The sequence below is a fragment of the Seriola aureovittata genome, chromosome 17 (genome assembly GCF_021018895.1).
Source record: "Seriola aureovittata isolate HTS-2021-v1 ecotype China chromosome 17, ASM2101889v1, whole genome shotgun sequence".
NCBI lineage: Eukaryota > Metazoa > Chordata > Actinopteri > Carangiformes > Carangidae > Seriola > Seriola aureovittata.
In genome coordinates this window covers 8,862,513-8,885,904 of record NC_079380.1, presented here as the reverse complement: position 1 = coordinate 8,885,904, position 23,392 = coordinate 8,862,513, and the positions used below count along the sequence as shown (strand labels likewise).

Genomic DNA, 23,392 nt, shown 5'->3' with positions numbered 1-23,392 from the left:
GAAAATTCATGTAGTCATGGAACACAAACCCATTTTTATATGAAGATTTGAAAGTTACTTCCCCTACCTTCTGCTGTTTTTGCAGCTGCATAAAAACAATAGATTATGTAGGAATCAATTAAATCATCAACATTATCCAAGACTGATTCATATATATACATATATATATATATATATATATATATATATAATATATATATATATATATGTACAGCTCTGTTGCAGCAGATGGTTATTGTATGCAATTATTTAAAGCATCTGCAGTTAATCCATCCAAAGAAACACTACACGAGCCAACACAACATCAAATAGGTCTCCATAGTCACAGTTTGGACACAGATTAGTTCAAATTATGTTAATGTTACTTCTTGCCTTGGAGCAAAGGGTCTGTTCTGTTTCCACCTTATTGAGAGTGAAAGGCTCACAGTTTCCAAAGCCTTATCTGAATGTAATTGAAGTATTGAGAATGAACATTAAATCAGCAAGGGTCCATGTTTTTTGTTGCATGTGGGAATCAATAATCAATACAGATCGGGGGGGGGGGGGGTGACTATTTTGCAAATGTGTTGATGGAAAAGCTAAGAAAGGTCATGTGCTGTGGGTTTACACGGCCATTTAAACTGAGCTAGACAACCCAGGTAAACAGATACTCCCAAAAAAATATGAGTGGTTTCCATAACAACACAACCTGGTCCACAATGTACTTATTTGCTGTCCAAACCTGCCTTTGTGTTAAAATCAGCACTCAGCCAGTTCAGTTCCCAGGTTTTTTTTTTTTTAGATGCTCAGTGGACACCTAGAATCACAAACTCTGCAAAACAAAAACAAAAAAAAAAGAGGCAGAGAAAAGCGAATCTGATGAAGCATGGTGACAAAGCATGGATGACAGATCATCTCTTGCTTCTCTGTCTCACCCGCCCTCCTCTCCTCTCCAGACAGGGTTGGGCCAAACAGCAGGTGGTGCAGAAGAGAAGCCCGGACATGGGATTTACAAACCTCTGGCTCTCTGACTTCTGCACCGGACAAGCATGGAGGAGCAACAAATCCCTCATTTTAAAAAGTAAGTGCTGTTTTCAGTTTAATTCTTTATTTGTTTTCTGTCAATATCAAGTAGTGTCTTAAAAACAAGGAAGAGAAGTTTTACAGTAAAATTATGGTGGACAGACTAAGTCTAGTGTACCTTACGTGTTTATTAATTTACAGTTAATAAGGTGTCTGTACAGTCTCAGTGTGGATGGGGCATTCCCTCGTGGCTTGTGAATCCAGTTGCACATTAAGTTGTATATTATGTCATCAACTAGGTCTTCACCTCGCTCCGTTACACGTCTGGAGTGGCTGATTGTAGTTTCTCAGAGAGCACTTTTAGATAATCTTAGGTCACACTGATTTTGGTTAAAAAAAAAAACATTTTTTAAAAGTGCAGATACATACACACACACACACACACACAAAGGAAGAGTTTCAAAAAGTGTTTCAATCTGTTCCAAAAATATTCCTAGAGTATTACAACAGGGTGTAGCTCAAGATTCACGTGTCTAATAGGAGTAAACAAGAATTTTGGGTGAAAATCATTTATCTGAATAAATGTGTAAATAATAATAAATAAATAACATGAATGTTTTACCATAAATTAGTGATAGAATATTAATTAGGTCGGTCATGAAACTAGTTGAGCTCATGTGCGATTTTGTACCTTGTCTGACAATGAAAAAGCAAAGTCTGTACGCTCCTCACACTTTGGTATTTATCATTTCTTTACTGAAGAGTATTCCTTAAAGCAAAGATTTAAAAACCACAGCAGACTTGTTCCTCTGTAAATCTTCCTTGCCTATACATTGTTTTTTATCCCATTTTCCTCTCATGTGCATGCATGTCGGACATGTGCTGAACCACTGCTGTGAAGATGACGGTTAATAAGAATGCATTAATATTGCAGATGGTTTCCTCTGGTGGAAATAAAACCCTAAGGGCTGTGGATGTTTGCTAAAGGTCATGTTTGCCAAACACAACTCAGTCTTTCTATTACCAAGGAAAGTCTGGGATCTTTTTTTTTGGGGGGGGGGGGCTCATAATGGTGGACTAAGGAAGAGGGTAGTTAGTAAGGCATAGACATAGATTTTATGTCACGTACATTCAAAGAGCTGAGCGTGTGCTGACTAGATCCATCAAAAGACAGAGGTTCACGCAGGAGGTTTGTTAAATTTTAATGGCAAATATTTTTTTCATCTTGCCAATTAATAGTCATCAAGTCGGAGCAAGCCGGTTTGAGTGAGGATTTCTAAGGAGGATTTCAATGCATCTGTTTAAGTCTGAAGCTTGAATGTTAATGTGCTCATGTAGCTGTCTTACATCCATTTTGAACCCCTTACAAAAAAACTCACCACAGTAGATTCATCATTTTCCTATTTGATCTTAAGGGTTAAAAAATATTTGTAATAGGTTAAAAAAAAAAGATACTATGTCTCTTTTGTATCCTAATATGAATGTACAGAACAAGACTGCTGTTTTTTCAACACCTTTTCTACACCTAATTCTTTTTTCTTTTCTTTTTTTTCTCTCCTCTCCACAGCTCAGGTGTCACAGCAATAGGGTCTCTGGACGAGGCTCGCTGAATAAAGATGCACAAGGATTTGGAGAGACAAAGCATCACTCAAACAATCAGATGACTCAAAAGAGGAGAAAGAAAGCCTCCTTTTAATCTCAGGTCAACAGTTTGGTCGGTGTGGACGATGTGAGTCGGCAGATTACGGAGGCCAAAGTCTGTTTTTCAATCATGGAGGGGCTTCTCTTTTGTCTCTGGAATCTATTGGTAGATGAACCTTGATGTCAGCATGGGGTCAAACGCGCCCTGAATGTTTTTTGCTCCACGCACCTGACTTCTGTCAGCATGTCAATACAGCATAGATGATTTACCCTTTAAAGACACATAAGTGGGAACTAACATGGTCTAATGATGTAGCAGCTACAGGTGACTCACATGTGGCTTATGATTCAAGACAGTCCAACCACAGTCAGTATGGAAGTGCAGACAACCTCTCTGGTCTGGATATATGTTAACAGGACAGAACAGCTGAACTCTTCATATGAATACAACACCACGGATTTGATTGAAGACTCAGACAAATACCAGTCTTATATAATTGGTCTCTTCCTGTCCTGCCTGTACACCATCCTCCTATTTCCTATTGGATTTATTGGTAACATCTTAATCCTGGTGGTGAACCTGAACCACAGAGAAAAGATGACCATCCCTGACCTTTACTTTGTCAACCTGGCCGTAGCTGACCTCATCCTGGTGGCAGATTCGCTCATCGAGGTCTTCAACCTGAACGAGAAGTATTACGACTATGCCGTCCTCTGCACCTTCATGTCCCTTTTCCTGCAGATCAACATGTACAGCAGCATCTTCTTCCTCACGTGGATGAGCTTCGACCGGTACGTTGCCTTGGCTAGCTCCATAAGCAGCAGCCCGCTGAGGACTATGCAGCACGCCAAGCTCAGCTGTGGCCTCATCTGGATGGCCTCCATCCTGGCCACCCTCCTCCCCTTCACCATCGTGCAGACGCAGCACAGGGGTGAGGTGCACTTCTGCTTTGCCAACGTCTTTGAGATCCAGTGGCTGGAGGTTACCATTGGCTTTTTGGTGCCGTTCTCCATCATTGGTCTATGCTACTCTCTGATCGGGCGCATCCTCATGAGGGCCCAGAAGCACCGTGGACTGTGGCCACGGCGGCAGAAAGCCCTGCGCATGATCGTGGTGGTGGTTCTGGTGTTCTTCATCTGCTGGCTCCCGGAAAACGTCTTCATCAGCATCCAGCTGCTGCAGGGCACAGCTGACCCGTCGCAGAGGACTGCTACCACCCTGTGGCACGACTACCCGCTCACAGGCCACATTGTTAACCTGGCAGCTTTCTCCAACAGCTGCCTCAACCCCATTATCTACAGCTTTCTAGGGGAAACCTTCAGGGACAAGCTGCGTCTCTTCATTAAGCAGAAGGCCAGCTGGTCAGTAGTGAACCGCTTCTGCCACCACGGCCTCGATTTACGCCTCCCTGTCAGGAGCGAAGTGTCAGAGGTGTGACTGCTGAGAAGAGGGACAATTATGGAACCAAGTCCACAAAATATGCTAAAAAAAAAATCTTTATATCAAAGTGATATATCACCTAGTGTGAAATATTACCTCATCTTTCTTTCAACTGTTGTTTAGCTTTGCCTCATAGTTGTACCAGTGTCTCAGTTAACCTGCTCACTTTCTGAACAAAAAAAACCCCCACAAAAGCACCATGAACGTTCAGTCAAAGGATGAAAATTACTTGATGTGTGTATCTTTTTAAGTAGATAACAATGCACATACAGTACTTAAAGCTATTTCATGTTTATCTGCCTGTTGGACTGTTTTCTTTTAAGTGGATTTAGTGTTTTATTCCTTCAAAAAGTTATCTGGGTGGTGAGGCGGGTAACAGTGGATGAAATGCTAGTGAGAGGCAAAATGTCAGCATCTGCCCCCAGGAGTGGACAGATGAGTCTCAGAAGAGAACAGTGTAACATTTTGAATTGTGTGGCCTCTAATATAAATCTTTCAGAACATTTTCTGGGTAGGTGGTAGAGATAGAAAAAGCTGCGTCACGGCTAAAGCAACACACGTAGAGGAAATACTGCGTCACATAAAATCTAATCAGGTGTCGTTTCAGTCAAAAACCCAACATGTTCTTGCACAGGAAGTAAACGTGGCATTTATCAAGAAATTCAAACATACCCACCAGCCACATCAACAACATCGTGACAGCACATGAGAAAATGAATGTCATGTTTCAAAGTAGTAACGCATCTTAACACAATGTAACAGCGATTCAGGACATCACAGTCAAGGAACAAAAGGAACAATCAGATAATACAGATTCAGTTTCTTTCTTCTTTTCTGTTAGACTTTTTTTCCTGTGTTGAAATCAAAAGGTATTATGTATCCATAACATTCATTGGACAATGCAAACAGATGTTCACAGATGTGTTTTTATTTTTAGAAATAAAGAAAATGCCACATTTTCTAGGAATATAAAGTGAAACTTGTTAATGAGTTCTAATTGTTTTTTAGATTCCAAAAACAGCATTTTAGCAGTTTTTTTTTTGTGTGTGTGTATTAAAGTATTACATGGAATAAATAAAGGGTACTGTAGCTACACCCTTTATTTCTTTCTTGTTATACTGAAAGTTTCCATCACAGCCAAGCTATGAGATGGGTAAAGAAAATGAAGGATCCAATTTTTTTTTTTTTTTTTTGGGGGGGGGATTAGTCTCCAGAATCTGGCGCCTGAGCTCGTCTGTATCGCCGTAATGCAGGGAATCAGTGAGCGCTCATGTTCAAAGAAGGCTGAGTTATTGCATCACTTGTCAGTCCCTGTTAGCGTGATGGGAGAGCAAAGAGGCAGGTGTTGTTCTGCCAGGAGGGGATGAGACTGGGTAAACACATCATTCAATGTTGATAATGTGAAGCCGCTTCAATATTTTGTTCTTATCTGTCTTAACATATATTACACTGATAAACAACAATAGCAAACCCTGGACGTAAGTGATGGACCTGGGACTAACAGTCTCCCAAGTCAAACATATGCTTTATCTGCACATTTGTGTCTTAGGGTTAGGATTAGTTATAGGTCATTCTTTTAATAGAAAAAAACGAAATCAAACATATGCCATCAGACATAATATATGAGCCGTCACTGTACATGTGGAGTCTCATCATGTATCATCACAATCTGATTTTGATGCTTTTGGCAGAACAAAGATGCTCATTAACGCATTGATCACAGGTTAATGTAATGCAGATTACCAGGCTACACAGGTGCAGTATGAACATTTTTGAATCGTGTACCATCAGAGGCCTCATTGTAGAGGTTCCCTGAAACCTGTCATAAAGTTTTACAGCCTCTTTGTTTGTTGATCCGTCAGGACAAACATTATAAATTCTATTTCTGTAATATCGCACAGTTTGTTTCCTTAAATTCAGTAGTGCTCACACTCATCTGTCTACACTGAAAAAAGGGTTAAAAGAATTTTCACTTCATATTTCTGCAAAACAAAACACTGCACAGTGTCATGCACAACAGGTTCTGTGCATTGGGAATGTTAAAGAGATGGATGTGTTGTTCAGTATGGACTAAAAGAATACAGGAGGAAAGACTGCCACACCTACGATGAAGACTGTTCATCAGTGTGTAAAAATCTGTGTATTGCCAGCCTGTGGTGTGCCTGTGCTGTGTTTGTGCATGAGGCAGCCAGAGATAATGGCGTGACTGGGAAAAACAGGAGTCCAAACCACAAACTGTTATTCCAGCTGTAACAGTCCCAGCAGCCTGGGAAAGCAGCGCTGAGGATTGTGTGAGTGATTGTTTATTAGAGGTCTGCAAAAATGCAAAACTTGTTGTGGTCCATGTTACTAAAGATTTTTTTTTATGTTTCCATTACACAATTTTATGTCCCATAGGTTAAGTATGCAAAATAGCATCCAGTGTGTTCTGCTTTTCACAGTTTTGTTAACCAGGTTTAAAGACAAGTTTAAACACAGATTATATGTTTGCATTTGATGTAATGGCTAGAATCATCTGTTAACAGAACCTGTTTCTAACAAAAGCCACAGAGCGCACAAAGACAGGAAGACAGGCAAGTAACAATGCAATGAGAGCTGTCAAGTTCATTGATATAAACAAGCAACACCTAGACACCAGAGCCAAGACCCCCCAAGTTCAAACCCCAGGGAGAGGCAAAGGATCATCTTTACATCACACATACACACATCCACACACATACAAACACACATGAGATGAGATGCTGTGAGAAGAGGTTGACAGTGGACTGTGTGTACAGCTGAGACTACTGAGTAAGGTTAAAGGTTTGTGGTGACTGACGTCACAAAAGGGAAAGAGGGTGTGACTTTTCCCCTTGCTTACATCTACTATATTTCCTTTGGATGATGCTGCATTAAATGGGTTTGTGAGCAAAAATCAATCTGGTAAAAGAACATAAAACAATATTTCTAGGTTGTTCATGTATAACATTTGGCTGGTTATTCTTAAAGAAGGAGATGAACATGTTCATGTTGCCAATTTATGATGATAATGTAATCTAGACACAAATCCTGGAGCTTTTTACTGACTAAATTGAATGAAAAAATTGTTGGCAAAATAATTGAACACAATAATTTTGCGGGAATAAGGGCATATTGTCCTCATTATCCCTGTTGTGATACTCAAACACACAAATAGATACCAGTTTAACTGGTGCAAAACGTGATAAAGAAAAAAAATGCTGCAATACATATGTCACAATGATCAGTTTCTGCTCAGAGAGTTGAGGATGTCTAAGAATAAAGGAAATTTATGAGAATCTGCACTTAAGCTGCTCAAAATATGCAGAAAACAAATAAAGAAACAGAATTCAACTCTAAAAGTTTTCTTATGTAAGAAAAGTATTCTGGATTTTGGGGGTGGGGCAAAGTCAAAGTAATTACAACTGGATAGACCAGGGCTTATGCATAATTACAAGGCAGTGCACTCGATGGACCTCAGCAGCTGAATAATGGATTAAAAGTATAATTGCATTTGTAAATTAAAATCCCTCACAGGAAAAAAAGTGCTAAATGGAACAGATTAGCTTCCCACATTCAGAAGGAAGGAAAAGGGAGTTTGATTGGCTTATCAAGTTGTTTTCTACATATACATCGTATATTAAAAACAAAAACTTGATTATTAATACCAAAACTTAAATCTGCAAAGTATTGGAGACAGGTATTGAAGAGGTCAACTTTGGAATAAGAAAAGAAAATGAAAAGTTATTTCCAAAAACTAAGAAAGATTTTTTTTATGTAAAAAACTAAGCAATGCTTTTTCATATGTGACAATTGTGCCTTTTCATTGGTTTTTGATTCATCTTAAATGTGAGTATTTTACATCAAAAGTAAAATAAAATAAATCGATTTTTAGTTTTCCACCAGAATTATAGAGTAGATAATGCAACACTGAGATGGCAGAGCATAGTTCAAGAAGTTTAAGTTTATTAGTTATAGAGAAATAAAACAACAAAAAACTAAGATTAAGACTAGGGTATTTCGTCACTGTTGCTGGGGAAATATTTCTTAATTCTTTTCAAATGTATATTTACTCAAAATACAAAAAGTACATTGATCCAGGAGGTGTAGTAGTCATGGATGTGGTTATAACAGAGGCAAGAGACGTAATGAGAAATGTCCCCTCTCTGCAGCGCCCCCTGCACCACTGTTTGGTGTCCTGCAATGCGCTGGCGTGTGGGCGCGGACGTGCACGCACTCGAGCAACAGATCCGAGCGCATGCGCAAATCATTGTTTTGACTGAAAATGCCGTCGGTTTCGAAAACGGCGGCCAATGCGTCTCCTCAAACCGAGAAACCTACCCACTATACGTGAGTAAAGCTGGTGCAAAGAAACGGCAAAATCGCTCGTTGTCGAAAATGTTACTTGCACGTGCACCCATGCGCGTTTGCATTTCTCGCATTCCTCAACTCTTGTGTGTGCGTTAAAAACATGGTGCTTTTCCTGGCTTTGTGACTACCTAACGTTACATAGCAAACAGCGACTGCACGCTAACGACACCAGTCCTAATGTGGGAAACACGAACGTCTTAAATCACTTAACCGACCAGCCAGTCGTAACCGGAATCGTTTACAACAGTTTTACAGAGTTGAGCAATTGTTTTGAATTATCCGTTGAATATTATACCGTGAACTTGGTCTGCTAAATGATTAGCCAGGAACTCGCTAACCAGTCTGCTTGTAAATAGCTCGGCCTTATTTTGAGTTCCCTCTTGCTACGCACATTTATAGACGTACGCTCGGGGACGTTCAACCAGTATTACGTCGAAATACTTGCGTAATTCGCTCTGTGGATAGCGAGCTAACGATAGTGACCCAAAATATAGAGTAGCCCACACCAGTAGCAGCATATCACAACACTGAACTTTTTATTTGGCTTCGATTTATCGCTTACATTATAGTCATATTAAACCCCGGTTCCTGACGAAAGTTGTGCTTTTCCTCGTTGTTGCAGATACTTGAAGGAGTTCAGGACAGAGCAGTGCCCGTTGTTCCTCCAGCACAAGTGTACGCAGCACAGACCCTTTACGTGCTTTCACTGGCATTTTCTCAACCAGCGGCGAAGACGCCCCATAAGAAGAAGAGACGGGACTTTCAACTACAGCCCCGACGTGTACTGCACGAAATACGACGAGACCACAGGCATTTGTCCAGATGGAGATGAGTAAGTCCCAGTTTCAGTCATTGCCATCCTCCAGATTCATGAAAATGTCAGCGTGTGTCATGATGCAGCTGCTGCTCTGCGGACTAGTTTGGGGCGAGGACCACTGCAAAGTAAAACCACTAAAATACACAGGATACTTAAGTGATAGACAGGTGTTTATGTCTTTCCTTCTCTGACCTTAAATGGCTTTGGGCGCTGTTTGCCGCGATTGGGAGGAATTGTGTGGATAGTGTGTGTGATTGTGTGTCTGGTTTCTGTGCTTGTGTTGGACTTCATTGCTTCATACAGTGAGTTACAGTGAGTGAAACAAACCTAAACAAGCTGAAGCACTTTCTCATTGTGTTGTAGTATGCAGACCAAATAGCATGTTCAATGTAGATAAGGTTTGCAGAGCCCTGTTTTTATTATGTTTGTGTATTAGGAGGAAAATTGTAATAGATTAAAACTAATGTTAATTCCACACAAGTGTGTAGGATAAGCAAACTTTGTCTAATGCCATATGTGTGGGGCTGCAACAAATGATAAACTTTATTATTGACAAATTTACTGGTTATCCTCTTGATTCATTATTTTGTTCATAAAATTTAGGAAAATACCAAAGAAATCCACGTTATACTTTCGAACAGCTCAATGTGACATATTCAAACGTCTTGTTTTGTCCAACCAACAGTTGACAACATTCAATTTAGTATCATGTACATGGTTGGAACCTGCCAATATTTGGCATTTTGCTTAAAAAATGCTAAAATAATTGTATGATTATGAAAATAGCCAGTTAATTTTCTGTCAATCAATTAATTGTTGCAGCTCTATATCTGTGCACATTAACTCAACTGGGACTGAACTGAGATTATAACCTGCCGGTTTATTTAAAAGTGAACACCAACAAAAGACTGTTTTTTTTTTGTTGTTTTTTTTGTTGTTTTTTTGCTGTTGTTGTAGTGGGGTTTTTTTATAATCAAACTTTGAGTGCTCAAAACATAAAATGTGTATTCTTTGCACAAGTGAGAAGTGCACAATGAAGAATGAATCTGCTATTTTGGAATTTATTTATTTACACAGGAAAATAGGATTTGATTTGTAGTTGCTTGGTAAGCAGCATTAATCACTTAGTTGCCCTGTCAGTATGATGTTGCAGCAGGTTTTGGCAGCACGTTACATTCTCTTGAACTGACCCTTTAGTTGGACTCATTTGTCTTTGAGATAAGCTACTTGCCAGGTCGGATCTGCCCTGCAGCGTTGTATTAATGACTACCACTATTATTTGCAGCTATTGGCAACATGTGATTTGATGCAACATTTCCTCCCTATCTTAATATTTAAAAAAAAAAAAAAAAAAAAAAAAAGAAAAAGAAAAAAGCCAGTTCCTCTTGTTTGTGTTTTTCTTATATGTGAGCACAGTTTTGTGCATAGTGTCTTTTGACCTCTGTCATTGCAGGAGGAAAACATTTTTTGAAAGGCTTGTGGCTTCAGAGGAATCAAGCATTGTCATAAGTATTGATTAACTGTCTAGTGGCACAGAAACTGGATATTTGAATTCTCAAGAGGTGGCAATGGCATTCCCCTTTAATTTGCATCAGGTAGCATCGAAAGACAGTAGGCTCTCTCTGTGATTGGAAATTATAAACGGTGGAGCATTTAATTGAACCCCACGTCGAAATAAAATAGTTGAACTAATGGAAAATGAACGACTGCAGTCCTTATAATGCCTCCACTGCCAATAGAAGCTATTTCTGTATGACCTTATGTGTTGCTATAGCAACTGTTGCTACTCAAGAAAGGAAAATTTGCTTTATTCAAAAGGCTTATTGGGCATACATTTCTTGAGGCATTGCTTGTGTGTCAGCCCTGCATTCACAACAGAATATTATTCCTGATTTAAAAATGTGTGCAACTAAGAATTATCTCAATTCATAAGCCCTGCGGGTCCATCACAGACTCTCTGGACCATGTCTTAAATGTCAGTGCAGTGCTTGCCTGTTTTGTGCTTCTGTAATCGTGTCATATCAAACATGCTGCCTGCGCAATTTGAATTTGTAATGAACATTCATATCTTGAACATAAAGAAGATTTATACAGTTTAAAAATAAGTTTCTCCCTAATTATGTCCATAAATTTTTAATTTTAGATCAGTTCATTTTAATGTCACGTCAAATCATTTTATCACATAAACTGAAACATTTCAACGTTGTTTCCTTGCTTTCTCAGCTGTCCTTACTTACACCGGACCACTGGTGACACAGAGCGCAAGTACCATCTACGCTATTACAAGACAGGCACTTGTATCCATGAGACAGATGCTCGAGGGCATTGTGTGAAGAATGGCCTCCACTGTGCTTTTGCTCACGGGCCACATGATCTCCGACCTCCAGTCTATGATATCAGGTGACATACATAGCAAATAGTGGCCTCTCTTTTCACTGCCAAACTTTTCACTCATGAACTTCACAATGGAACAAACAAATCAGCCAGTTTAGACATAATGTAAACAGAATACGGGTATTGTAGGGGTTTAATGGATTGCCAAACTCACAGTTTGATGTTAGGGCTTGGCTTGATGCGTTTCTGAAAACCTGATAATAAATAGATATATTTGTAATAAAATGTTTAGTTCAGCTCTGTGCTGAGGTTAGCTGATAGCATATTATACCAAGACCAAGACTATCATGTTACATGTGTCACTATGAACCAGAATGGCCAGGTGTCACTTGTATATGTATTGTGCTTTGTATTTATGACTTAAGTATTTTGATATTTAGATTGAACAAATATTTAATCAAAAGCTGCAGTTCAAAGCAGCACAAATTAGCTTGTGATTTTAAAAATGTCAGTGAGATAATTCTCCTTCACATTACATTTGTTGTTTTAGACAACAATTGTCTAAAGTATAAGATCATCAAACCAACCTCTCTTTTTGCTTTTTGAGGAACAAGGAATTAAAATAACATTCATTGTTTTGTGCACAGAGAGATCCAAGCACAAGAGGCCCTTCAAAATGGACAGCTGGGATCTGGAGAAGGTATTCCTGATTTGCAGCCTGGTGTGTTAGCCAGCCAAGCTATGATTGAGAAAACGCTGACAGAAGACCCTCGGTGGCAAGGTGAGAAGCCCCATCTTAAATGGTCTCATCCGGTGCCGATCAAACCACAATTCATTCTAAAGAACCAAACCTCTTATTTTTCTGCAAAATCAATGAAAAATGATATTCATACTTTGTGCCTTGTACTTTTTTTTTTCAGATACCAACTTTGTTTTAGCCAATTATAAAACAGATCAGTGTACTAAGCCCCCAAGACTATGCAGACAGGGCTATGCTTGCCCCCACTACCACAACAGTAGAGATCGAAGACGAAATCCACGAAAGTTTAAATATAGGTAAGATCAGGTAAAATAACAAAAAGCTGTGTAGCTGCAGTGTGTTAAATGTTCTGTGTGTTAAGAGTTCTGGTCCTGTGATTAACATTGCAGGTCAACTCCTTGCCCAAATGTGAAACATGGGGATGAGTGGGGCGAGCCCTCAAAGTGTGACAGTGGAGACAGTTGCCAGTATTGTCACTCTCGCACTGAACAGCAGTTTCACCCAGAGGTGAGTGAATTTTCCTTTCTCTAAAATAAAAATAGAGATAAGTCACATCCACCCTTTGTTGTAATAAAACTTTCAATAATATAGAGTATATGATTTGAGTTGTTGTCAAATAAACTGTTTTATTGGAGCTGTTTTGGCTGTTAATGACACTTTAGCTTCACTAATGTAATTAGCTTTTACTTAACTTTGTATCTCAATGGCTTGTGATTTGTTTTTCTTTCTCCAAGATCTACAAATCTACTAAATGCAATGACATGCGACAAACTGGATACTGTCCCAGAGGACCATTTTGTGCATTTGCACATGTAGAAAGTAAGTAAAAAGCTTGTCAACACTAACTACTGTTATTGTGATGCTAATTACCTGCCACTGGCCGACTTTGTTGTTTTGTTTATTATGTTTAATAAGAGAGGAAAGATGAAGCTAAAGTAAAATGATATGATGGATGTATCCGACTTCCGAAATTCACTCTTCTTAGCTTTCAAAATTCTTCTCGTCCTTTTGAGTCTCTGATTGATTTCCTCACAGTAATAAGAAAAATTGATGTTATTGGATGTACATGCAGTTTGATGTTCATCCTTTTAAAACCCTTCCAGGAATTCCCTCCACAGAGGAGACCATGAGTTCATTGCTAACGGCGATACAGTCGAGCTCACAGTCCCAGCTGGGCTCTCAGCAATATTCAGAGTGTCCAGTCAGTGAGTGGAACAGTGGAGGAAACTCCACCACCAGCGCAACCAGTAGCAACGGACAAGTGGGAAGTGTATGTTTTCTCTGTTGTTACAGCAGTCCTTCAATCAGAATCAGTTTGACGAGGGTGCTGGTGTTTTTAAGAGTTCACACATTTCTTACAATTTTAAGAAAATTGCTGCTTTTGTAACCAACTAAATAACAGTGACACTGAAACCAGCCTTTGACATGTTGTGTACCATGCTCTCATTTTTCAGTTGGCATGTTTTTTATACATTGATTTGTCATTGTTACTATTTTCTTTGACTGTTTTACATTTCATTACCACAATTTTTGGAAAGAACAGAGGCAATCTTTCATTGAAAGCTTTATTTAGGAAGATTATTCAGTAAAAACAGTTGTCATTTATTGTTACGTTCTCAATCTAAGATAGAGTCTCATGTCTATCTCAGCAGTCATCACCTCCATAGCCCATTCAGAATAATGGTTTTATTTATTTAATGTTTTGATTATCATTTTATTAAGATCATGTGCGCTTCTCTTTCTCAGGTTTCATGTTCTAATAGCTCAACTGTAACGCCAAGCTCAGGAAGCGACAGTTTGTTATCCCCAGTGGGATCCATCAGCAGACCCAAATCCTTAACTAATAGTAGTTTATGTTCAGAGTCCACCACATCCAGTGTCTCATCTCTGACGTCTAACTATCCTAAAGCTCCGGGCTTTGAACGTGAGGATCAGGTACACAGACTAAAGAATACAACACGCTGACAACTGTAGGGCCTTACACTTCTCTATTGTATCATTGTCATTCTCTTTATTTCTCATTCATTATTTGCCATGTCATTTTAATTTTATCGCTTTGAGCCGTTTTCCCATGAATTGCATTGTTTTTAGCTCTGCAGTTTTAGTATTTACACATATAAGTTACATCTTATATATAATCATATTCAAATTTCATGTGATGATTGTCGTCGTTGAGATAATTCACTTGATGACAGTTCTTAAAATATGCATCCACAGGCATTGCGGTATGCTGAATAATCTAAAAAGTATTAAGTAATTTATATCTGGGTGATGTGACTTTTTTTCAAAAGCCCATCTGAATCAATTTATAATTATTGCATTTTTTTTAATCTGAGAAGCCGAATCTTACAATCATACTGCCTAAAAAGCATTTTCACACTGGACACATGGCCAGTAGTGTTTGGCAGCATTTTTGAATCATTCCTAGAGCTACAAGAGTCAAGTCACATGATCAGTTTACACACCTCTGATTCAGAGTAGATGTAATTCAGCAGACGGCCACCACATAAATCATCACAATAACAAGTACTATTGAAGATCAGCAGTCTTTACCACTTCTCCTGTCACCAGGTTTCAGTTAGCTCTGTCTTGGAAACTGAAAAATGGTTAAGGGCAAAGAGTCAATGTTTAAATAAGCTCTTTTTAAGGCTATTTTCTGTCTCTGGCTAAGTGTAGTGTAAAAATACCCTTAAATTGATATTAACTGTCTGGATGCAAAGTTTAGATTTATGTCACTGAAATGTGCTGTTTTGTTGTTATTTGATCATATTTAGATCAAGAACAAGGGGCAGGTGGATCAAAAATTGATGGACCAAGAAAAACAGGTTTGTGTTTTAATGGGTTTCTTTGTGGTGATAGTGGGCTGATATTACATGATAAATAATGTATTTATGTAGTTAGAAAACCTAAACCATAATTAACAAATATCTTCTGTGCTTCCCTTTTAGACACAAAATACTGTATTCTCTGCGGTGAACCCTTTGGCATCAAGCTTTACCTCCAGTATAACATCCAGCTTGGCCTCTAGTATTGGCTCAGATAGTTCTTCACCGACCACCTTATCCACGATGAATGCAAAAGCCACTCCTTTCTATCCAGGGAGCAACACGGTGGAGTCTGTCATAGGTAAGTGCACGTAAACCCAATGGTAGGCTGGTTTTTGATGACTACTACCACTCTGTATTTTGTTTTCAAATGTCAGTCAGATGTGTTGTGTTTTCCCCTAGGATCCGCTCTGGACATCAATTTTAGTGACATAAATGTTGCATCTCTTGATAAGGAGCTAGAAGAGCAAGACAACAATGTTGGGTTGGCAAGTAAGGACCCCGAGTTTGTTAAAGCACTTGTGGCTGTTTGACCATTTGATCATGAATGGCCTTCTCATAATATGCTTGGTAAATTATTTTAAAAGCAACAGCAGCATATGGTTTTTCCCCACAGGTCAAAGGGTGCTAGGTGGATCTGCTCCTGTTAACATTCCCGGCTCCCTGGCACGATCGTCCTCCTTTAATTCCTCGTCATCGCTCTCCACCTCCCCGTTAAGCTCCCTTTCCCAGTCCCTGTCGCAGTCCCTCCTGTCTGGGGCAGTATCGCAGCATAATCAACCTTCAAATCTGTTAGCCAAGCAAGAGCATGGCCTCCTGGGAACACCCACCTCCTCTTCCCAGAACTCTTTGGGTAAGCTGATAGCATCAGACATCTCGTTCCAAGTGAGATAGAAAGCATGCAACTTTAGATTTAAATCTCAGAGTCTTATGTGTCAGTAAAATTCCTCAAGAGTCTTGTAGACTTACTACACCACTACTCTGTTCAGTAATATTCAGCTTTTCATTGAATACTTCATTCAGCATTACTTATAATTCTAGTTCCTGTTATGAGTTTGATTCAGTAAGAAAAAACAATTTTTCTGCAAAAACTTGGTTTAAAGGGGACCTATTATACTTTTCTTTATTCTTTGTCATATGTGTATAATGTTACAATCTTGGATGTCCATGTTAAATATGACCAAAGTTTCAAATAATGAGGTAAAAGTGACAAAAACTCAGGCGTCACACTGCTCTGAACTCCAGGTTTCCGATGGGTTTTCTGCTACTCTAACCCTGCGATGAGCTGACGTCACAGATTTCTTGTCAGCGCAGCCGGTCATTTGGCAACATTGCATTTTAGCACATTTCCCACACATACAACTATTAACGGGCATGTATAGAAAACCTGTTTTATAAGGATTGTGATTGAAAGACGAAGTTCACCGTTATTTCACACAAAAGCAGGCAATGGGTGTAATATTTACCAATCAGAGATGCCTTGCTGTAATCTTTGTTGCTTCAGATGTTAGTGCTGTCCACTTCCATATTGCAGATCGTATTCCGGCTTGAACATGTCTGGATGGATTTGAGAAGTTCTGTTCTATTACTTAGTTTTACAGTTTGCTTTCAGAACCTCCACACCTGTAAGAGGATGAGACGGTGCTCTCAAGCGCTGGGCCCGGATAATTTGCAGGGGGGGGGCTTCAAAACAGGCAGTTTGAGACAAACAAAGTTTTTTTTTTTTTTAATCTTTGAACCATTCAAAGCTACTCTAATAGAGTCACAGAATAAAAATATAGAGCTGGAAATGAGCATAAAAGGTCCCCTTTAACAGAGAATTTCTCAAAGCTAAATCACTGCTTTTAAAAAATAAAAAACATCAGTTAAGGATTAATTAGCTCTAAATGAAATTGCTCTAAAGTTGCACACAGAGTCAAGAGTAACAATTCACTTTTATGCCCAACACATCACTCACCTAGGCTTAAATGGAGGAGCCAGCAGCATTTGGGATTTTGTAAGTGGCAGCTTTTCACCGAGTCCATCTCCAGTTTTCAGCAGCCTAACCTCCACAACCAGCAGTGCTGATCTGGCCCGCCTTTTTAGAGAACTGGACGAGGCCAAGAGGAAGATCAAACAATGGGAGGAGGCCTGGCATCAGGTCAAACAAGTCAGTGTTATAAATGAACTCGTTGCAATACATATCTTGGTGGATCAGAATGATTTCCCCCTTTTTTTTTTTCTTTTTTTTTTCTAATCACATTTTAACTTTGTTCCAGGCGTGTGAAGCATGCCAGAAAGAAGCTCACGAAGCAAAGGAACAAGCAAAAACAGCCGAGGCGGAGCGGCAGCTGGCAGAACAGAAGTGGGAGGAAACAGAGCGCAAGCTGAAAGAGCTCCAAGGGGACTTTGATGTGCTTTGTCGCACCCCTGGAACACCTCTTCTGCGTAGCTATGGCGAGCTGGACCAGCTCCCCTTGTCAAAGCTTCACTCCATCCAGAGTCAGCTGCGTAATGACCTAGACCTTATAGACGGGGTAAGAAAGACTAGATCACACACAGCATTTCATTCGTAGCATCTACATAGTTTTTAAAATGGTTTATCAGACTTATCATTCAGATCTGCGTTTTGTCATCAAGCATGCTTATTTGAAAAGTCTGCATGAACTGTTATTTTCCTAAGTTGCGGCTGATATTCGCTCTTTTCTTCCCCAACAGGTAATATATCAGCTTCAGTCAAAGAAATGTATAGTTTGCCAAAAGCATGATCGTTGCATTGTTCTGCAGCCTTGCCAACATTATGTACTATGTGAGAACTGTGCACCTAGTAAAACAGAATGTCCCTACTGTAGAACGAAAATATTGAAGTGGTGATGTACAATTACTCAAGGTACTATTTAAAGAATTAGCCCTTTGAAAAACTACTAATAGATATTACATTTTCTAAATAGCAATGTCTGTTTCATACAGTGATTGACTTAATTTAGAACAAAATGATGTTTGACTGACAAAACAAATAGTATTACAAATCAGGTTATATACAGGGAATTCAATCATTGTAGCTTTTGCTCATTTTATGTGAACATGACCTCCATCAACCAGATAGCTTTCTCAATCCTGCGTTGCCCTTCCAAATCTTCAATTATGATTCAGACCCTCTGAAGGACGTACGTCTTATGTCCAGAGATGTCTACATTTGGTATACATTTAATGTATTTTGGCTAAAGACAGTTTCAGTTGTGCTTTCCCCTAACATAATGCAAATATGCATTGCCAACCTGCCATATTGCTCTTACAGTAAATGCAAAATTTATGACAAATAAAATACAACAGGACCAATAAACTCGGTTTAAAGCTTAATACATAAGGTTATTAATGAGTGTGAGTTTGTTTTTCTGGCCACACATCTTGCTCTCTAATCTCCCAAGGTAGCATCTTCTTAATTTAATGCACTTAAAGTCAGCAAATGTGAAGGCATTTCAACCCACATCTTTCCAGAAAATCCTGTGGAAATGTACTTTAACAGTCTATCACAACTGAAAATGGATATATCAGAGTTTTAAAATGTATATAAAAACTCTGGCTGTGACATACTGTAAGTCTTAAGTGGAAAAGGTTTGTTGAACAAATTATCCTTCGATATTAAAATGAGCTGCTCTGTAGATCACTGACCTTATGGATCAAATTTGTCTAAATTACAAACAAAGCCAATGTTGATAGTTTCCAAAAATAACCAGTGTCATTTCCGCTTGAGATCTCAAATACAAGGAAATCACTATAAATGTTAGAAACATACTGCTAGGAAATGGTGAGTTTATATATAAACTGGTCTGGTGATGTTAAACATAAAATGGGCAAATCTCAAAGCTGATTTTTATTGAAGAGGAAATCTTTTTTTTTTTTTTTTTTTTGTTAGCCTAATTAGGCTGGAAATCCAGACAAAAAAGTGTGTTTTCACATCATTTCACGGAGCACACAGCTTCCAGAACTGTCCAGTGATGATCCACGTCATTGTATCAGAAAGCACTACAATGTTTAGAAGCTCCGTGCTCTCAGGAATGAAGACATGAACACACATGTATTTTTGCATTCAATACTTTGTAGAGTAATGAAAGGAAAAATAATTATCTTTGGCCAAAGTGTTCAACAGCAAAGTCTCCATATGCAGATTTGTAACATGTTTCACATCTGATGAGTTATTAGTGCTGAATGAAGACCTGTGTCTATAAATCAGCAGCAGTAAATCAGAAACACATGAATGCTGTAGTTTATCAGTGTTCCTCTTTAAGTAAAGCAGCATTTTGTTAAACCCCAACTTTTCAGTGACATTTACTGCAACCAGTCAAGCATCATTATTTTGACCAACTTTTTGAAGAAGTTTGATTTCTTATTAAAGCACTTTGTTGACCTGGGACTTTATTAAAGGGTATATAGAATTTTGCTTTAAGCTGCTTTGTAGGTATTCTTTTGTGTCTTTTTTTAGATTTATACTTTTTTTTTTCTATATAAGCTAATGTCTGAAGCATTTGTGTGTACTGTGAAACATAATTTGAATATTTCATGTTTCCTATTGTTAAATCATGGCATGGTTCTACATATTAAGATTTCATAGAAAAGTACTTAATAGTTTCTACTTTCATAGTTAGATTTATAAAATTTCAATCAAATAAGTGCAAATTTAAAATGCATTTTAGGCATAACCAGCAGCTGTAATATCAGTAAGGCACATGCTACATGTTAAGGCTGTTCAATCAGTTAGTTTTGTTTTGTAGAGATTTATATAGCCTAGCTATTAGAGAAGCATGTATTGTATTTGCTAAAAAGCCTGAAATGGTGATTTTTGTAGGAATCTAGCCTCTTGACCTTGTCTAGAACATATCGGCCTCTAACTCTAAAGTGCCTTGCCTTAGTTGAAAAGGATATGTGTAGAATTGTCAGAGCAAACACAAGTAGTTGAAGCTTGTGCACAGGTTTCTGCAAAATGTGTCTTGTTTAACTTTGCAGAAGCATCGACATGTGTATGACTATATGTGTATATATAAATATATGCCAGTGTATTCGGCCAATCCCATTAAGTATTTCTGCGGAAGTTAATTGAAAACAAGCATTGTCAGTGCCTGTGTCCTGACTTCAACCTTAGAAACGAACCGCCCCTCTCCCCTCCAACGACCCACCCGCTCATTCCTTGGTCGTGGTGCTCTTTTGGTGCAGCTTCAGTCTTTGAAATTAGTTTTTTTTTTTTTTTTTTCAATTTAATGTTTGGGAGTATGCAAACATAGAACACATGGATTTGTATAGCAACATATAAAAATGCTTTTTAAACAGTTCACTAACATTAATTAGTTTTATTGTAATAATTCTGCAGCGAATGAAGAATTCTGTCGTTAACTTGTAGGTTGGATTTTGCAAAGGATTAGTGCTTAGGTTCCTCTAATTGAAATGACCTTCTACTGTGTTAAAAAATCTTTTTATTCTTGCTTTAAATTCAATAGAAAATCATGTATCTCCAGGTACACCTTTTGCTACTTACAAATATGGGAAAATGCATTGTTTACATTCACATAAATGTCGATTAAGCAACTCAGAGGAAAACTATCAAGAAAGGTTATGGTATTTTAGCATTTTCATGACTATATTTCAGCATAAAAGGCAGGCTAAACACTTCTGGTATTGCATGGTATGCGATATATTAACCAGCTACAAAAAAAAAAAAAAGAAAGAAAAAAAAAAAAGTTCGCACTGTGTCACACTGCCAGAATATTTGTATTGACTTATTTTTAGTGTAGTAAAGGCTTAATAACTTCTGCAAGCTTCGCTGCTACTGGAAAAGGTATTAATGTAGTTTCTTGTTATACATTTAGATGTTTGAATGTTGTGCATCCACAGGTCAGATTTCAGAAACTATGAAATAATCTGTCTTCTGCATTTAACTTGACTAAATCTTATTTGATTGAATTTTTCATTTGTAAATCCATTAGAGTCAAAGTTTCAGTACTTTTGTAAATCACCTAGAATGATGTCACAGACCTCTACTGCTGTAGATGATCCCTTTTTTTGAATTGATTGAAGGTAAATGTATTTTTGTTGGAATTCTTTTCCCTCCATACACTGGATAGCAGTGTACGGTGCAGCTAATTTCACAGGGTCCTCTGGTCTGTTTTGTTAACGCCTGTGAAGCCAACTAAATTAATGATGTCTAGTGTGAAAATCTAAAAGTGAACCAAAGTGGTGTTTTAGTAGCTGTCCAAATATGTATTCTAAAGAGAAAATTTGCCCTCGAACAGAATTCAAATATTTGCTATGGTATTGGAAAGATCAGCCTGTAGCTGTGAACGGGGCAGGTCAGAGCACCGAGATTATGTAGATGAAACTGAGACGAAGTCCAGCATTGTGAGTGGCAGGAATTCTGTTTTTGGATGGATTTTTGCTTTAATATTTCATTCAGTAGGACATATATCCTCTTAGTGAGTAAACAACAGGACTATGCCAACGGCTTTTGCTTACAACATTAATGGACTTGAGCCCATTTTTTGCAGTTTTACCAAAGACCTGTACTATTGTTATTTCTTTTGTACTACATTTCATCATTACTTTTATTTCAGTAAGAAACCTAAATTGATTTTACAAAGTAATCACCTAGTACCTTAAATAGATAATGTTCATTAACAGTAATTAATGGCATCTTTTTTCTAACTAAAGTTAGCTATAGTGAGTGGATACACAAATGATCAATGAAAAATGCATGGGTCAGATCCTCACAAAATGTGTATTTGTACATTTGATTTTGTGTTAAGTATACATTGACGTTTATGGCAGATTTGTGCAATACTGGCTAGCACATGCTGACCTTAAGCGAGGATTCAGTGTCAGTTTAATTGTTGTCTACAGTGAAGGAATGTCAAAGGTGAATGGCATTTGTGCTTCTAAAGTGGCCATATAACTTCACTACAGTACTGTTCTGAAGTTCATTTTGTTTGTTGATTTTTGCTTAAATAGATAATCTCAATCACTTTGGAAAATCTGATGGTTATGCATTATATGCTGTCATGATAGACCTGACTGTAAGGTGCTTTCTTTTTACCTGACTTTTTGTTTTCTATTTCTGAAAGCCGTGGTCCAAATTAGGTTTTGTTTTTTTTTGTTTTTTTGTAAAATTACAGGGGAAAATGATGATGATTGTGACAAGCATCAATGGCAGATACAGACATAATTAAAACTGAGTTGTTCTGATGGTAAATTGTTGGCTCTTGATCTCTCTAGTGGTCTACTTACCCTAATTCAAGTTTTCTGAAAAGAAATGAAACAAGCATTCACTTGGTAAGCACAGCATACATTTCTTTACAGTCTTCAGATTTGTTAAATTTATGTCTAACGGACCAATTACACTTTGAAGTACATCTGTGCCTTTTAATAATTACATAATGTTGATTGGTATCAAGAGAATATTTCTGAGACAACATTCGGTCTATTTAATTAGAATCAAAATTCCAGTGCCTTACAATATTTTTGTGGACCACAATGTGATTGCTAAATGATTTCCTGCATTCGGGCCACTTAAATTGACTTATAATTGTCTTATCTCAGTCTGTATTTGCCATACCATTGAAGAAAACGCAGCAATACCTAACCATTGAATACACCGTTTTGATCTCAATTACTTATTTGGCACCAAAAACTCAGTTGTTTGTGAGGAAAAGCACCAAATAGGAAGAATCTTGTAAATGAACTGTAATAGATGTATCATTATGCTCTGCATTGGAATAGTTTAATCTATTTTGCATTATTGTTAGTTGTTGTGTTGTCTTTTTGTTTTTAATATTATGAAAATGGAGCCTGAAGATTTATGCAATCTTGTACATGTATGAGTATGATGTATGGAACTGTTCAAAATGAGTAAAATACTAGTACAACAGGTGGTGTCGAAAGTAAATGATCTGAATGTGGAACCAGTTGTTCCATACACTTTAGAAAATTTCAGTAGAAATGTTATTTTAACATTGAAGCCCTGAAATATTGAATGTATTGTTCTAAATTAGATATTCAATGAATGGGTCACTGGATATTATGGAGCGCAGTTAATTCATTATGATGTAGCATCTAGTTGTGAACTGCTATTCAATAAAATTTATTAGAACTAAAACAAATGCAAGTTTTCAAGTTTCTATTTGTCAGTATAATGAGGAACTATAAGGAAAGAAATGTATTTTTCTCAGGGTAATACAGTG

At 38.0% G+C, this 23,392-nt stretch overlaps 2 protein-coding genes across 5 annotated transcripts; both read left to right on the top strand.

Moving 5' to 3' along the window:
• The first annotated feature begins 871 nt into the window (after nucleotides 1–871).
• Nucleotides 872–6,456, top strand: gper1 (G protein-coupled estrogen receptor 1). 2 transcript variants are annotated; one of them, XM_056402315.1, is made up of 2 exons: nucleotides 872–1,060; nucleotides 2,575–6,456. In XM_056402315.1, the coding sequence occupies exon 2, from the start codon at nucleotides 2,978–2,980 to the stop codon at nucleotides 4,079–4,081; it is 1,104 nt and encodes a 367-aa protein (XP_056258290.1). In that variant the 5' UTR covers nucleotides 872–1,060; nucleotides 2,575–2,977; the 3' UTR covers nucleotides 4,082–6,456. The 2 variants fall into 2 exon arrangements, with proteins under 2 accessions (XP_056258290.1, XP_056258289.1); XM_056402314.1 differs by having other exon boundaries at nucleotides 2,570–6,456.
• Nucleotides 6,457–8,092: 1,636 nt separating this feature from the next.
• Nucleotides 8,093–23,079, top strand: unkl (unk like zinc finger). 3 transcript variants are annotated; one of them, XM_056402307.1, is made up of 16 exons: nucleotides 8,093–8,431; nucleotides 9,075–9,284; nucleotides 11,493–11,669; nucleotides 12,251–12,384; nucleotides 12,524–12,659; nucleotides 12,753–12,870; nucleotides 13,098–13,182; nucleotides 13,467–13,633; nucleotides 14,110–14,298; nucleotides 15,138–15,188; nucleotides 15,312–15,489; nucleotides 15,591–15,680; nucleotides 15,805–16,041; nucleotides 17,219–17,337; nucleotides 17,447–17,704; nucleotides 17,886–23,079. In XM_056402307.1, the coding sequence occupies exons 1-16, from the start codon at nucleotides 8,367–8,369 to the stop codon at nucleotides 18,039–18,041; spliced, it is 2,370 nt and encodes a 789-aa protein (XP_056258282.1). In that variant the 5' UTR covers nucleotides 8,093–8,366; the 3' UTR covers nucleotides 18,042–23,079. The 3 variants fall into 3 exon arrangements, with proteins under 3 accessions (XP_056258282.1, XP_056258281.1, XP_056258283.1); XM_056402306.1 differs by having other exon boundaries at nucleotides 8,097–8,431; nucleotides 17,150–17,337; XM_056402308.1 differs by lacking the exon at nucleotides 14,110–14,298 and having other exon boundaries at nucleotides 8,099–8,431; nucleotides 17,150–17,337.
• Nucleotides 23,080–23,392: the final 313 nt, after the last annotated feature.